A 16,407-nucleotide genomic window follows, 5' to 3' on the forward strand; every position below is an offset into this window, starting at 1 on the left:
GATGCTGCTTGGCCTGCTGTGTTCATCCAGCCCTGCACCTTGTTGTCCCAGTCAGTGAGCATGTTGTTGACCAGCAATATTTGGTTCTCTGGCTTCAAATTTTGATAATAGGGAAGATGAGCAGAACTTATTGGAATTATGATCACCAACAATCTGTCCTGGACCACCCACATAGATGTGATGGTCAAGAAAGCATAACAGTGCCTCTACTCCCTCAGGAGGCTAAGGAAATTTGGCATGTCCATAAGGACCCTCGATAAAGTTTATAGGTGCAGCACAGAAAGCATACTGTCTGGATGCATCACGGCTTAGTACGGCAACTGCTCTCCCCAGGACTGTAAGAGACTACACAAAGTTGTGAACACAGCCCAGACCATCATGCAAGCCAACCTTCCAACCACAGAAGCCATCTACACTTCTCATTGCTGCAGAAAGGCTGTCAACATCATCAAAGACCCCTCCCACCCCAGTCATAATCTCTTCCAACCCTTCCATCAGGCAGAAGATACAAAAGCTTAAAAACATGTATGCAAAGATTCGAGAGCAGCTTCTTCCCCGCTGTTATTAGACTTCTGAATGGGCCCCTCAAATTTCAAGTCTAATGTTGATCTTGCTTTTTGTGCACCCTTTTTTGCAGCCATAACTTGTTTTCCTCATTCTATTCAATCACCCTATGATCTTTGTACTGCACACAAAACAAAACTTTTCACTGTAGTTAGGTACTTGTGACAATAATAAATCAAATCAAAATTTTATTCTCCAGCCCTCACTTTACTGGAAACTGACAGATGTTGTATGTAAAGCCACGACTGGGTGATAGTAATCTATAATGATACACAACTTTTGTTTGCCTGCATTTTTCTGATTTGTTCAATGGGTTGATTTGGTGGGTGGAGCCTGATGCACATGGGGTGCTTGGGAGCGTGCATGGCAGTAGAAAAGGGGAACTGTTATGTAAACCTATCTGACTCCAATTGCACGCTCCTGCCACTGAATGGTGCGAGTTTATTATTTAAAATATAAAAACAAAGAAGTAGAATATACTACCTCATAATGGGGACTGAAATCCACCTGTCTTGAACGAGAAACTACACTTGGTCTTGATGGCTGTGTGCAAGTCACAAGGAATTAAAAGATTTCAAACATTGGTAAGACAAGCTCAGCTTGCAGAAAACTAAGTTAGCATTACAATAGCAGTAACAAAATACCATGGAAGCTGCATTATATTCAATGCATAATTCCCTTGTTTTCTTCATCTTATTTTAAATATTAATTTTTAAAAGGTATCGCCAACTCCTTTATAATGCAGAAGTGAGAACAATCCAACAATGTGTTTTTAAAACCTTGAATGGACCAACTACAAAACCTTATGAGTTTAAGAGTGCAGAATATGTTCAGAGGAGGGCACCACACCCAGCTACATCCCAAAAATATTCGTTTTTACTGCCCAGATTACAGTGTGTTTAAAATGTGGTGGGATGTAAAAATATCTGTGACAACTGAAACTTGAGACAGAGCGCAGCAGCTTCCTGCCACATTTACAGTCCGTCATATTAATGTTGTTACCCAACACTCAATCCCTGATCGTAGGCTGCTGAATTCAGACCCTGGCTGCTAATCAGTCAGGGACTCAAACTAGCATCCAGAATTCAAATGCAGCCTGGGGCTTAGTACAGCACTGGACACTGTTTATGAATAAGTTTCAAGAGTAACAGCGACTAAAAGTGACTGTGTCCAGGAGACAGTCTTAAGCTGTGTCAAATCTCCTGAACACAATGTTTTCTATGCAAAAGTATTGAAAGAAATTGGTCAGGAAATTGCAAATCATAATTTTCTTTCAAGAATTATGCTGTTGGGGTTTGAATTGCATAAGACATTATTAATTGTAAGGAGGAGAGAGAGCAGAACCATTTTAAAATCACTGGCAGGGAGTTTCTATAACCAGCTGGAGAGTTATTACACTAAATAAAAACCAAAAGAACTGTAAATCCGAAACAAAAACAGAAGTTGCTGGGAAAGCTCAGCAGGTCTGACAGCATCTGTGAAGAGAAATCAGAGTTGACATTTCGGGTCCAATGACCCTTCTATAGAACTGATGGTAGCTAGGAAAATGTTCATTCAAATGCAGAAGATAGGGTGGGGGGGAGGGGCGAAAGGTGTAAACAGTAAGTGGGGATAGAGCCAAAAGAGAGAAAAACAGTTGGACAGAGAAAGGAGTGGATAACGATCTGGCTAGGACACTGAATAGCTGTTAGTGGAGACTGTTAGTGGCTAACAATAGGTGGTGTATAATAGCAGACTGTGTGATAACAATGCCCGGTGTCTGGTGTTGGGGACTGGGACGTGGGAGAGTTCAGGCCATGAAATTATTGAACTCAGTGTTGAGTCCTGAAGACTGCAGGGTCCCCAGGTGGAAAATGAGGTGTTGTTCTTCCAGCTTGAACACTGAAGCAAGTCTGAGACAGAGATGTTGGCCAGGGAACAGGGTGGTGTGTTAAAGTGACAAGCAACAGGTAGCTCAGGGTCTTTTTTGTGGGCGGAATGGTCTATGCTTTGTTTCCCCAGTGCAGAGGAGATCACATTGTGAGTAATGAATGCAGTAGAGTTGCAGACTGCATAGAGATGGAAACCTTGTCCCTGACACTGAAGATTTTAGATTCAGGATTACTCCCTCAGTGCCCTGAATTGTTAGAGGTGCAATCTGTTGTCTTTCCAATGATATATTAAATAATGATTCTGCTGACTCAGTTAGACGTATTTAACATCTTGACACAATTAGAAACAGAGGGGAGAATCAGCTGGTGTCATAACCACTGTTTATCTATTGACCAAATTCACCAAAACACATTACCTGTTTTTACCTGTAGTTTGCAGGAGCCATTCCCTCTGGAACCCCCTGTCTTCAGCATACATATATAAGCATCCAGTATGTCTTCTTCACCACCCTGTCCACCTGTGCTGACAGCTTCAGGAATCTATGGACTTGTACACCAAGGTCCCTTTGTTCCTCAGTGCTCCCTGGAGACCTTGTTTATTCATTATGTATTTCCTTCCCTTATTAGACCTCCCAAAGTGCATCATCTTGCACTTATCAGGATTAAATTCCATCTGCTATTGCTCTGCCCAACTTATCAGCTGCTCAGTATCAGACTTGTTGCCCATGTGTATGAACACTAGTTTTATTCCTCTTTCTCTGTTTGTATTTCTCCTCATACAGCAGACACGCCCGATGTGTATATTGTGGAACGGCTGTTTTCCAGCAGCCTGGTGGTCATTGTCAGCCTCTCCACACCACAGAGGATGAATGTTTATCATTTCAAGAAAGGGACTGAGATCTGCAACTACAGCTATTCAAATACCATCCTTACTGTCAGGCTGAACAGACAGGTAAGAGTAGTCACAGATTGGCAGAAAACTGCTAACTTCAGCTACGTCAGCTACACCCTGTCACAGAAAAATCAGTGAATGAGATAATAAAGGTTACCTTTCGGTCATATACAGAATATACTTTATAAGATTCAGGTTAGAAGGGCATGCGGTATTAAGTAGCTGCCTTTTTCAATTGTAAGGTTGTTTTGCATATGCAACAGTATTTCGTAGTCAAACAAAATGCTGGCAAGTAAAGTGAAGCTTTTGTATACTTTGGTACCAATTCTGAGAGAGTATTGATCTTCCCAACACTTTCATAGAATCGTACATTGTAGAAGAGGCCTTTTGGACCATTGAGCCTGCACCGACACTTGAGAAACATTTGACCTTCAACCTAATCCCATTTACCAGCACTTGGCCCATAACCTTGAATGTTATGATGTGCCAAGCACTCATTCACATACTTTTTAAACAATGTGAGGCAACTTGCCTCTACCCCACCCTCTGAGGCAGCATATTTCAGGCTATCGCCACCCTCTGGGTAAAAAAGGTTTTCCTTACATTCCCTCGAAACCTCCTGCCCCTCACCTTGAACCCATGTGCCTTTGTGACTGATCCTTCAACTAAGGGAACAGCTACTCTGAATTCACTCTGTCTATGCGCCTCATAATCTTCATAGAATCATGCAATCCCTACAGTGGGGAAACAGGCCCTTCGGCCCAACAAGTCCACACCAAACCTCAGAGCATCCCACCCAGACCCATCCCCCTATAACTCACCTAATCTACACCTCTGTGAAACACTACGGGCAATTTAGCATGGCCAATCCACCTAACCTGCACATCTTTGGACTGTGGGAGGAAACCGGGGCACCCGGAGGAAACCCACGCTGGCACTGGGAGAATGTGCAAACTCCACACAGACAGTCGCCCAAGGCTGGAATCGAACCCGGGTCCCTGGCGCTGTGAGGCAGCAGTGCTAACCACTGTGCCACCATATCTTGTTCAAGTCAATCAGATCATCATTCAGTTTTCTCCACTCCAATGAAAGCAACCCAAGCCGACCCAACCTTTCCTCATAACTTAGATTTTCCATCCCAGGCAGCACTTTGGTGAATCTCCTCTGCACCCCCTACACATCACATCCTTCCTGTAATGTGGCGACCAGAACTGCACACTGTACTGTAAGCTGTGGTCTCACCAAATTCTGAGCAACTCCAACATAACTTCCCTGCTTTTTGTAATCAATGCCTGGATTGATAAAGGGCAATGTCCCATATGTCTTTTTCACCACCCTATTATCATGTCTTTCTGCCTTCAGAGTTCTATGGACAAACACGCCAAGGTCCTTTTGTTCCACAGAACGTCCTAGTGTCATGCCATTTATTGAATACTTCCTTGTCAAGTTATTTCTTCCAAAGTATATCACCTCACACTTCTCAAGGTTAAATTCCATCTGCCACTTATCTGTCCATTTGACCATTCCATTTATATCTTCTTGTAGCCCAAAAAACTCAATCGCACTTTTAACTACCCGCCCAATCTTTGTATCATCCACAAAACTTACTAATCCAACTCCCCACACAGTCATCTATGTCATTTATATAAATGGCGAATAATAGGCGATCCAGCACAGACCTCTGTGGAATGCCACTCGACGCTGACTTTCAGTTACTAAAGCAGCCTCTGTCAGCACCCTTTGTCTCTATAACTGGGCCAATTTTGAGTCCACTTTATCAAATTACCCCATATCCTTTGTGCATTTGCCTTCTTGAAATGTGTTCTATATGAAACCTTGTCGAAGGCTTAGCTGAAATCCATACTAACTACATCGACTGCACTACCCTCATTGGTACATGAATAGGAAAGGTTTAGAGGGAGATATTAGGAACTGCAGATGCTAGAGAATCTGAGATAACAAGGTGTAGAGCTGGATGAACACAGCAGGCCAAGCAACATCAGAGGAGCAGGAAGGCAAAGAGATAGTAGGAACGGCAGATGCTGGAGAAGGGTCATTTCTGAAGAAGGGTCTAGGCCCGAAACGTCAGCCTTCCTGCTCCTCTGATGCTGCTTGGCCTGCTGTGTTCATCCAGCTCTACACCTTGTTATCTAAGGTTTAGAGGGATATGGGCCAAATGTAGTTAATTTGGAAAACCTGATCTGCGTGGACGAGTTGGACCAAAGGATCTGTTTACGTATTGTATGACTCTATGACATGCTTGGTCACCTCCTCAAAAAATTCAGTCAAATTCTGAATCTGACAAAGACATGTTGACTATCCCTGATCAAGCTTCACCTCTCCAGGTGGAGATAGATGCTCTCCTTCAGAATTTTCTCCAATAGTTTTCCTACCACTGACATGAGACTCACTGGTATGTAATTCTCTGATCTATCTCTACAACCCTTTTTAAATATTGGAACCATACTAGCTGTTCTCCAGCACTGTGGCATATACCCCATGGCCAGAGAGGAATTAAAAATTTGGGTTCGTGCCCCTGCAATCTCCTGTCTTGCCTGCCCCAGCAGCCTAGGACACAATTCATCCATGAACCTGCCAACACCTCCAATACAAGACAACAAGGTGCAGAGCTGGATGAACACAGCAGGCCAAGCAGCATCATAGGAGCAGGAAGGCTGACGTTTCGGGCCTCGACCCTTCATCAGAAATCAGAATTAGGCCCAAAACGTCAGCCTTCCGGCTCCTATGATGCTGCTTGGCCTTCTGTGTTCATCCAGCTCTGCACCTTGTTGTCTCGGATTCTCCAGCATCTGCAGTTCCTACTATCTCTGATTCAATTTTAACACCTCCAATACATTGTCCTTCCCTATGTTAATTTGAGCAAGCACCTCGCAGTCTCTCCCCTGGGTTCCGTACCTTCATTCTTCATTCTCTTCAGTGAAAACTGATGTAAAGTATTGGTTCAATACTCTACTAATGTCCTCTGGCTCCATCCACAGATTGCTCTCTTTGCCCCTAATGGGCCTTACTCTTTTCTTGGTTATCCTCTTCCCAATGATATACTTACAGAATATCATGTGATTTTCCCTACTTTTACTAGCCTCAGCTTTCTCATATCCTTTCTTTGCTTTCCTAATTGCTTTCTTAAGCTCCAACTTGCACTTCCTGTACTGCATTAATGCCTCCGCTAATTTGCTCCCCTTGTATCTGCTTAAAGCCTCTGTTTTCCTACTCATTGTATCCTGAATATTTATAGTCATCCATGGTTCTCTGGGCTTTTTACTCCTTCCTGTCACCCCAGAGGGTACATATTGGGCTTGTACCCTCCCCATTTCCTTTTCAAAGCTCACCCCCCCCACCCACTACTCTTCTGTAGATTTCCCCACTATTAGCTGTTCCCAGTCTACTTTGGCCGTATCCTGCCTTATTTTACTAAAATCCACTCTCCTCCAATCCAAAATTTTGTTCTTTTTATCCAATTCACATTTCCATACTGTCTCTTTCCGATCAATGGTTATAGTTTGAGGTAAGGCCTACGAGCCAACAGCCTCAGACTCACCCTTGACTTCAAGTTTTAAAGCAATAAGTACTTGCTGATGAAGCAAAATGGCTTATAGGTTCAGGAATAAAATCAGTAGTGCACAGGATTATGTACAATGTAACTATACCATGCAAGACGGCCATCAAAGTGAATTCTGACATGTATTTTACTGAGATCTATTTTCTTGAAAGTAGAAAGCTCTTTCTGCCTGTCACCATCATAAAGCTTTTATCATTTCTCAGTCATTACGTTCTCCTCTGTCACAACTTCACTCCAGAACTTGAGTATATTCGTTTTTGTTCGTTCATGGGATGTGGGTCTCAGATGTGGATGGGCCAGCATTTGTGGCCTGTTCCTTATTCCCCTGAACTGAGTGGCTTGCTAGGGCATTTCAGAGGGCAGTTAAGGATCAACCACATTGCTGTGGCTTTGGAGTCACATGTAGGCCAGATCAGATAAGGACTGTAGATTTCCTCCCCAAAAGTACATTAGTAAACCAGATGGGTTTTTAGGATAAGTGACAGTGGTTACTTGATCACCATTAGACCAGCCTTTTAAAAATTCCTGATTGTTTCATTGAAATTAAATTTCACTATCTGCCTTGGTTTGATTAAAACTCATGTCCCCAGAATTATGAGCCCAGTGACATTACCACTCTACCACTGCCTCCTCTATCTGATACCCCAGTGCAGTGTGAGGAGTGCTGCATTTGCAGAGATCCCACTTTTAGATGAGACGTTAGGTTCTGGACTTGTCTGCCCACTCAGCTGAATGAGAAGATGTATTTGATGGGGATGGGGGATTCCTGTGACATGGCGAACATTTATTTTTCTGCTGTTTGTGGAAAATGTGTGTAAACCAGACTTCAAAAGTATTTCAGAGATAGAAAGAACTGCCGATGCTGGAGTCAGAGATAACACAGTGTGGAGCTGGAGGAACACAGCAGACCAGGGAGCATCAGAGGAGCAGGAAAGTTGACATTTCGGGTCGGGACCCTTCTTCAGTATTTTGTTGGTTTAGAATCACTTTAATATATCGCGAGATCATGTAATGTACTATTTAAAAGCAAGTTACCTCTTTCATTCTCATCCAACCCCCAACACGACCAGTTGTCAACAGCACTTCATTATTTTGTAAATTTAAAGCAGACTCTGCACTCTAGATAACCACCAAAATATTTCTTTTAGTGCAGTTGTACATTGTTAGTGGTACATATGCTGCTTTCGATTTGTTACTTGATAGTCCAGGGCCAGTTTTAGTGTCAAGTATGACAGCTGTTATTTTCCAATGTAATAATATTTTCTGGCTAAATGTAATTGGATTAATTTGAGATTTTAATTCAAAATGTGTTGGCTAGACTATTCTGAATTGAGGAAAGGCTGGCTATATTTTTCAATCTGTTGTATGCTTCATGTAATTCTGCTTCTATCAGAAATTTAATAGGCTTAAATGCAAATCATAAGAGAAACAGCCCAGACAGTCTGCATTGGTATTTATCATTCACACAGGCAGCTTGGATTGAGATTTAATCCTTAGGTGTGTGCTGTAACGAGATGTATACCAGCAGAGTGCAGTGTGCTGTTTCAGAGATGCTAGTTGACCACTCTGTTTTAATGTGCAAGCTTAAAAGCACTTCTTCAATTGTTGCAGGTATATTGCTAATCAAGACCAAATAGTATCTAAACCCTGACGTTGTGGAGTCATCGGATCGTTACAGCATCAAAAGATGCCCTTCGGCCCATCATGTCCACACTGGTCATTAAACATGCATCTATTCTAATCCCATTTGCCTGTAGCGTTGTATGCTATGTTTTATCTAAGTCATTCTTAAATGGTTTGAGGCTTCCTGCCTCTACCACTCTTGTAGGCAGAGAGTTCCAGATACTGGAATTAAAAACAACTTTCCAAAAATCCCCTCTGAATCAATGTCGCTCAGAATTTTGTCCACCTCAGTCAGATTTCCCACAGCTTTTAGCCTTATGTTCAACTCACTTTTAACATAAAGTTTACTTTCTCACCACAGAGGCTGGTAGTTTGTTTGGAGGAGTCCATCCATATTCATAACATCAAGGATTTGAAATTACTGAAAACTATTCAGGATATACCACCAAATCGCACAGGTGGGTTAAACAGTTTGAAATCAGTCGCTAAGTATCTGGACTCAAAATTCCAGAAGGTTCCTTTGAGTCACTACAGTTTTTCTGTAGCATATTAGGATGAAAATGAGAGAATAGTATACAGAATTTTACAAAACGTACAACCCCAGAACAGGTCAGACAGTCCAACAATCTCTGCTGGTGTTTATATTCAACTCGAGCCATCTTCTTAACCTCCTCCCCCACCCCTTAAATCTAACCCCATCAGCATCTCCTTCTATTTTGATCTCAAACTCCCCTTGACTGGATCTTTTCTGTCCATCTCAACTATGTGTTGGTATGTTCCTTGTTTTAACCATTCTTTGGGTAAACCTGTTTTCTCTTGTTGCCCTGGACTCCAAATGTTCTGATCAGTCATGGGTTTACAAAGTAAAAGCAATTAATCCAATCAATTTGACTGGTTGTATTTGATTTATGTCTCAGTTATTTTACCCGATTTATTTAATCCTCTGAAGAGAGGCAGCAGCTTTTAAAAAGTTCTGTCACTTTTAGTTGTATTCTCAAAAGAAGAAGTAACCTGTTGGAACTTCCTAGATGTAATATTGACAAAGTCAAAAATGCTGAAATATGTCTGAAGCAAAGTAGTTTCCAACAGCCACAGTGGTGTTCAGTTTAACACAGCAATAGTACAGTTCACAACTTTATGCACAAATATAATAGGCCTGTTGTTTGGTAACATGGATGAAATCATATGTCACTAGTGGAGCCTAAAAATGGATGTGAGCAGCAAAGAGAATTTTGAATCACAACTGATCTGGTTAATGTTTAATCCAAATACAGGGCCGTTTTCCAGGTAACAGAGGTGATTCACATTCTTATGGAGCTCTTCTGATGCTACAAAAATTTTAATTTGTACCCTTTTTCCCCTTGCCCACTAGGTTTTACCTGATGCATGTCCCTACTGTATCTGCTTTGTCAGAATCTAAATCTGTCCTTTCTACGTAGATATGTCTGGCAGCTATTTTCTCTTTGAAGAAATCTTTTGGAAAGAGGCAGAAGGGAAGATGGAGATAGAAACTGAAACCAACAAGCAGAAGTAACCACTTGTCCAAGAAAGAGGGAACATATGAGAGAAGTAGGATGTGGCCTACAAAGTCAGTGATGAACTGGAGACCTCACCTTGTTCTTTGAATGACCATAGTCTGCAATTGAAATGTCAATAACGCAATGTCTTTGTTAGCAGCAATGATGCAGGAGTACAAGTTCAGCCACATTTTCAGTGAGGTAACAGCAATGAAGTGGGAGAGGGTCTGAGGAAACTTCCAGCCATTATCCAAACTGATCTTTCACTGTGTGAATACAGCATTAAGATCAGCACTTTCAGATAAGATGTGAAATTGGCCCGTTTTGTCTGGCTGGGCGAATGTGAAAAATCCCATGACACTATTTGAACATTTTGAATGAATCTCTCCTGTTGCTCGGGTCAAGCATTTATTGCTCAATTAATACTATCAAACTGACTATACTTCCTGTTTCTCAAATTTCTGTTTGTGGAACCTTGCTATTCCCAGAATTGACTACCCTGTTTGCTAACAATTTGTTAAACTTCAGAAGTAATTTATTGGCTGTGAAGCAATTTGATTACCACCCAAGGATATAAACCATACTATCCTGAAGCAAATTCTTGTTTTATTTCCACCATTTGATTGGAGTGAGATTTAAGACTTTGTTTCACACCCTGCTCTGCTTTAGTTGTTCACTGTGCTGTCCTTATTCGTGACTCATCTGATGCTGATTATTCTTTCAGTTGCACCATCATTTTAAATTGTCTACCCTCTCCCTTTAGTACAATTCAGAAGCTATTTGTGTACCATATTATCTGAGTCTCGAGTATTTCTGTGCTCTGACTTGACTCACACTTTACTCAGTTCACTCCTGAGTACATCACCAGTACAAATCACACACTGAGCTTTCTGACATCTTGTTTTGTCTGTTCTTTCCAGGACTTTGTGCACTTTCCATCAATCATTCTAACTCCTACCTGGCATATCCTGGGAATGCCACAATAGGGGAGATAGTGATTTACGATGCAAATAACTTGGTGAGTCTGTAATTACAGGGTAAGTGGTTGACAATAATGTTTATATGACAACTGAGTATTTTAAACTTGTAGAGAGTAAGAGAATGAGTATTCCTTTTCACTTTCTGTGATTTTCATCAGTTGGCATGATAAGATGGTTTAAGATCAGATCTTGGTTGATTTTGGCTGGTAGCTTCCTCCTAACTTTGAGGTGTAACAAAGATGGCAAGATGTGCTCCATATTAAGTTCTGGCTGAGTGAGATTACGAAATCTTTATCCATTGAGTTCCAGTGACTTTTGAGAGAATGATTCAAATTCAAGCCTTTTGCATGACAGACCAATCCAGTATCACAAACTGGGTAGCACAGTCATCCCTGAGTCAGATATGATTTCAAGCTGCTCTCCACAATTGTTGCTGGCAGTTCAATTCATTAAAACTGGAGGCTGTTGCTGGACACTATCAAAAAGGCAAATATTTGTGACAAGTGTAAGTGTAGGCAGCAGCACCCCTGCACAGTTCCAGACACGCTACGTAACCACGTAAACTTCTGATGAACTCATACACAAAGGCAACACTGCGCACCTGCTGAGGAGAGCCACAATACTGAAATGAGCTTCAGCAGGGGGAGTGAGAATGATGTGGGCGGGGTTGGGGTGAAAGGAGAGCGAGGGCACTCTCTCTCTCCCCATCACATCTCTCCTCGCCCCCGTCTACGCCCTCTTCCTCTGCCCCACTCTCTCTCCTCTCTCACTCCCTCTCCTTTCCCTCCTCCTCTCACCTCTTCTCCTCTCCCGCCCTCTCTTCCCTTCTCCATTGTCTTTCCCTGTCTCTGTTCCTCTGCCCCACAATCTTCCAATCACCCCCTGTTTCTACCCCACTACCCACAGCCACGCTCAATTAAACCTGAACTTGTTGGAATATATGGATTTAAGTAGTGCGTCGTGCATGGTGTCAGTAATAGCATATAAACCAACATTGAATAATTAGAGTCATAGAGTTATACAGCATGGAAACAGGCCCTTCAGTTCAAGTCGACCATGCTGTTCAAGTATTCTACACTGAACTAGTCCCATTTGCTTGCTTTTGACCTGTATCCCTCTAAACCTTTCCTATCCATATACCTGTCCAAATATCTTTTAAATGTTGTAACTATACCTGCCTCTGCCACTTCTTCTGGCTGCTAATTCCAACACGCACCACCCTCTGTAGAAAAAGTTGCCTCTCAGGTCCCGTTTAAATCTTTCCCCTCTCACTTTAAACCTATGCCCTCTAGTCTGGGGCTCCTCTACCCTTGGAAAAAGACCTTTGCTATTCACCTAACCTGTGCCCCTCATGATTTTATAAACCTCTGAGATCACCCCTCAACCTCCTACACTCCAGGGAAAATGTCCCAGCCTCTCGAACCCTCCAGTATCGGTAATGTCAATGTAAACTTTTTCTGTACCCTTTCCTGTTTAATACCATCTTTCCTACAGCAGGGCAGCCAGAATCGTACACCGTATTCTGAAAGTTGCCTCACCAGTGTCCTGTACAGCTACAACATGACTCCAAGAAGAGAAATGGAATTTCAGAAATTCAATCCTCAAACATTACTATAATAGATTACCCAGTCATGTGTCAAATTACAAGTTGGCTGTCATCTATTTAGACGTTACAACTGTGACTACACTTAAAAGTAATTGTTCTGAAGAAGGGTCATTGGACTCAAAATATTAACATTGTTTTTCTCTCTACAGATGCTGCAAGACCTGTTGAGTTTCTCCAGCACTTTCTGTTTTGGTTTGTCTTAAAAGTAATTTGTTGCCTGTAAAGTGCTTTGGAGCTTCCTGTGCTGTCACCGGGTGCTATATAAACATGACTGAAAACTTGCATCCAATCTGAATAAACAACTTTGTTTATTAAATTCTCTGGTTAAAATCTGTCCAGCCTTGCCCAAATCATATTATTTTAATTAGCTGTCATTTTTGTCTGTTTATATCCTACCAGCACAGCATTTCTGTAATTCCTGCACATGATGGTCCACTTGCTGCACTGACCTTCAACTACACAGGTTCAAAACTGGCAAGTGCCTCGGAAAAGGTATTGTAGAATCCTAGAACATTTCCGGCTCAGAAGGGCGACATTTGGCCAGTTATGCCATGCCAGCTGTCTGCAAATGTCCCTCTTCCAATTACGCGGTTTTCCTTTGACATTACTCCTTGCCCTGGTCTGTGACTAACCTAAACCATTTGATACCATGACCACCTTTTCCTAAATGTACCTCGACTGACAATTGATTCATTTGGATCACCTTACTCAAGCCCCAGAACCAGATCTAGCATGCCTCGTTTCTTATTGGGTTGGGGACACACTGATCAAGAACACTCTCCTGCACTTCAGAGATTCTTCCCCCTCTTCCCTATGATTATTCTAATGCAACCTGGAATAGCAATAGTGTAAGGTCCGCACTAAGTTTGTCATGATTGTATAGTTTTTGTACATGTCTGTTATATTCATGCATATGTGCTCCTCTGTGTTGTTCTCACTATGTGGTGGCCTATAGAATGTAGCCAGTAGTGTATCTCTATTGTTTCCTGACTCTGTCTAAATATCATATGCCCTTAACACTTCCTGACATCATCTCTGTCCAGCACTGTAACATCTTAATCAATGACACCTCCTTTCCTGTCTTTCCCAAACAATTGCATCCAGTCATTATTTTGTAAGCAGTGCTGCCCCTTTTTGAGCCATAACTCTGTTAATGCTACAACAACATCTTCCTTTGTTGCTATCTGTGCCTGTAGTTCAACAACCTTTATTTATCACACTCCACACATTCATATAGATGCAGGGTAAATCTAATTTAGGCCCCACTGCCTTCCTGCTTTTCCTGAATTAACCTAATGCCTTCCTGTTTCTTATTGCAGTTCTATTTCTCTCTCCCTGTAATTTGTGCACCTTCTACCTCCTTTTACATTGTTGCATGGTATTCATTCCCCTGCCAAATTTGTTTAAACTTTCCCAAACATTAGCAAACATCCCATGAGGATGTTTCTGTTAGCTCTGAGAAGTTCAACCAGTCCATTTTGTACAGGTACCATATTCCCACAAATTGGCCCAATAAACCAAATATCTATAGCCCTCCATCCACACCATCTTTCCATCCATACATTTATCTGCTCTATCTTCCTATTTCATTGATTCCTTAACATGTAGAACTGCAATTAATCCAGAGGTTGACATTCTGCTTGCGATTCTCTTCCTTGCCTCCATAAAATTATTCTTAATTGCTCAACTATTTAATTGTATATTCCTTAACCCTATTACAATTTTGCATTTCTGATAAAGTTAGTTGTGAAGGTTACCATAACAATCACCACCAGATGATTACTGGGTTGAATATAAAACAATCACCTTTCAAAAACATAGACCAAATTCATAATTTTTATTGGCCAAAAGCTTTTAAAAAGGAAATAAGTTATCTTCCCTCACTAAGGTCTCAAAAATATATTCCCATCATTGACTTTTCCAGTTGTCACCATATCTCAGTGTGGAATGTGTAACAGTGGGCTCAGTGATTAGCTTCCTATTCGACTGTGATACCTCTCAGGCATCAACCACAAGGGCACCTAGAGACAGGACCTGTTCTGAGCGTGGAAGGGAGTCTCCCTGTGACTGACAGGGTGGGGAGAGAGAACTCCTGACCAGTGTCCAGACAGGCTTTGTGGGTGAGAGGGAAGAGAAGAGAGATGATGTTTTAGAAGAGAAGAAATAGAGTCTCCTAGCCACTGGTGAGGGGAGTCTTCTGTTGTTTGTCTGGGGGTGGTGTCTCCCAATCAAAGTGGGGAGAGTGTAAGTAATTTTCCCTTTTCCTCAATATATTCTCAATTCTACTCCTTCCCACTCATTCATTAGTGCCTGAAAATTTACTTGACGTGCTTTAAGGTTTGATCCTGTGTCCCAACTTTCCACTTAGTGAAAGGATTTCATCAGTGCTGATCAACATTTCCATCCAGTCGTATTTTAGGGACTGAGTAAAACCTTCTCTGACGTTACAAGAATTATATTTTTTTAATGTATTATTCTGTTTCTGGGCCTATTCCACCCTGTATAGTTATTTTTCTTGAGCAAGTTGCTGAAAGTGCACAATAGCAGCAGAGGGTGGTTAAATCTCATTTCCCTTTTTTATGTGAAAACATCTGCACTGAGTTCAGGAACTCTTGTTTGCTTTTGCTAAATTGGCATTTCGCTTCATGGAGACAAACTTCCCCGTTCTTGACTGCCTCAGCATGTTTTATGCTTGCACATTTACTTCTAGTCACCCGGAGCTTTAGACACTGTGAATATCAGAATAATTTATCACATGATGCAGTGAGGGTTGTTAGTGTGTTGTCCGATTTATTGGACTTTGAAAATAATGCAGTATTGCAGATTTGAAGTTTAGCTGGAAAACAATTAATTATAGCAGGAGATTTGGAATAATCAAGCTTTTTATGAAAAGTTTGTAACCTTTTGAAGTACTTGACTGATATCAGTGGTTTAATGCCCTTTTTCTGTGATTACAAATTGTGAAGATTCACTCACTCACTAAATATTCTGCAGGGGACTGTTATTCGTGTCTTTTCCACTCCTGAGGGAGAGAAACTGTACGAATTCAGGAGAGGAATGAAAAGGTAATTTCAGGCAAGGATTCAAAATCCAATGAAGTGACAATGTTGATTTTATATTTGTGTTTACTTTGGTTCTATTCATAAATGTATTTTCTTCCGTTTTATGTTCCCATTTATTGTCCTCACAACAAGTTTGGCCTGGATAGCAGGCAGATATTGGGCCCCTAGCCTATTACATTACTACTTTGAGTTGACTGTGAAAGCTTTATCCTTTGATTCCCTTCACTTTCTGGGAATGATCTGAGCCTGAGATAATAAATGTGGAATAGTTGTGACCTTGTGCTTCCTCCCAGCCATTCGAGAAGCTGCAATCATGGAGTAATAGAGTCATCATCTGAACACTATCCATGTCCTATGTTGGATTTTGCACAAGTAGGAAGTAATTGTTTGCTGTGCTACATGTCAGACCCTTTCAGTAGCTCAGAGTATGTATCTAGTCAGTAATTTAAGCACGTGAACCACGGAAGTTGCAGCTTTGATCCCTGGTTTGTGCGGAATTAGCTCATCTCATCTGAGAATCACAGGAGGGGTACCATTGTAGACCTCAGCACTCCAGGAGATATTTTCTAATCGATCTGTTCGGGGATGTCAATGTACATCTCTGGAGCAGGTGGGCCTTGAACCTAGGCCTTATGGGTCAGACGTAGGAACACCACCACTATACTACAAGAGTTGTCTCAGCACCCCTGGATTGGGCCACACCTGATTATCG

General features: G+C 41.7%; 1 protein-coding gene and 1 long non-coding RNA gene across 7 annotated transcripts in view; one reads left to right on the forward strand and one right to left on the reverse strand.

Moving 5' to 3' along the window:
• LOC125485843 overlaps positions 1 to 3,057 on the reverse strand; it is a 10,751-nt gene extending 7,694 nt beyond the window's left edge. The window contains exons 1-2 of the long non-coding RNA XR_007264545.1: positions 2,862 to 3,057; positions 1,048 to 1,107 (exon numbers count right to left, since the gene is read on the reverse strand). This is a non-coding gene — a long non-coding RNA (uncharacterized LOC125485843). The remainder of the gene's footprint in view (positions 1 to 1,047; positions 1,108 to 2,861) is intronic.
• The window catches only part of wipi1 (WD repeat domain, phosphoinositide interacting 1), a 69,024-nt gene that overhangs the window by 23,776 nt on the left and 28,841 nt on the right, over positions 1 to 16,407 (forward strand). For all 6 annotated transcript variants that reach the window (XR_007264544.1, XM_020512928.2, XM_048610682.1 and 3 more), the window contains exons 3-7: positions 3,218 to 3,387; positions 8,892 to 8,988; positions 10,968 to 11,065; positions 13,033 to 13,125; positions 15,628 to 15,698. Coding sequence is in view for 5 of the 6 variants with exons in the window: in XM_020512928.2 (XP_020368517.1) it covers positions 3,218 to 3,387; positions 8,892 to 8,988; positions 10,968 to 11,065; positions 13,033 to 13,125; positions 15,628 to 15,698 (529 nt within the window). In the remaining variant the exon portion in view is untranslated. The remainder of the gene's footprint in view (positions 1 to 3,217; positions 3,388 to 8,891; positions 8,989 to 10,967; positions 11,066 to 13,032; positions 13,126 to 15,627; positions 15,699 to 16,407) is intronic.

Source organism: Rhincodon typus, chromosome 23 (genome assembly GCF_021869965.1).
Source record: "Rhincodon typus isolate 14 chromosome 23, sRhiTyp1.1, whole genome shotgun sequence".
Lineage (NCBI taxonomy): Eukaryota > Metazoa > Chordata > Chondrichthyes > Orectolobiformes > Rhincodontidae > Rhincodon > Rhincodon typus.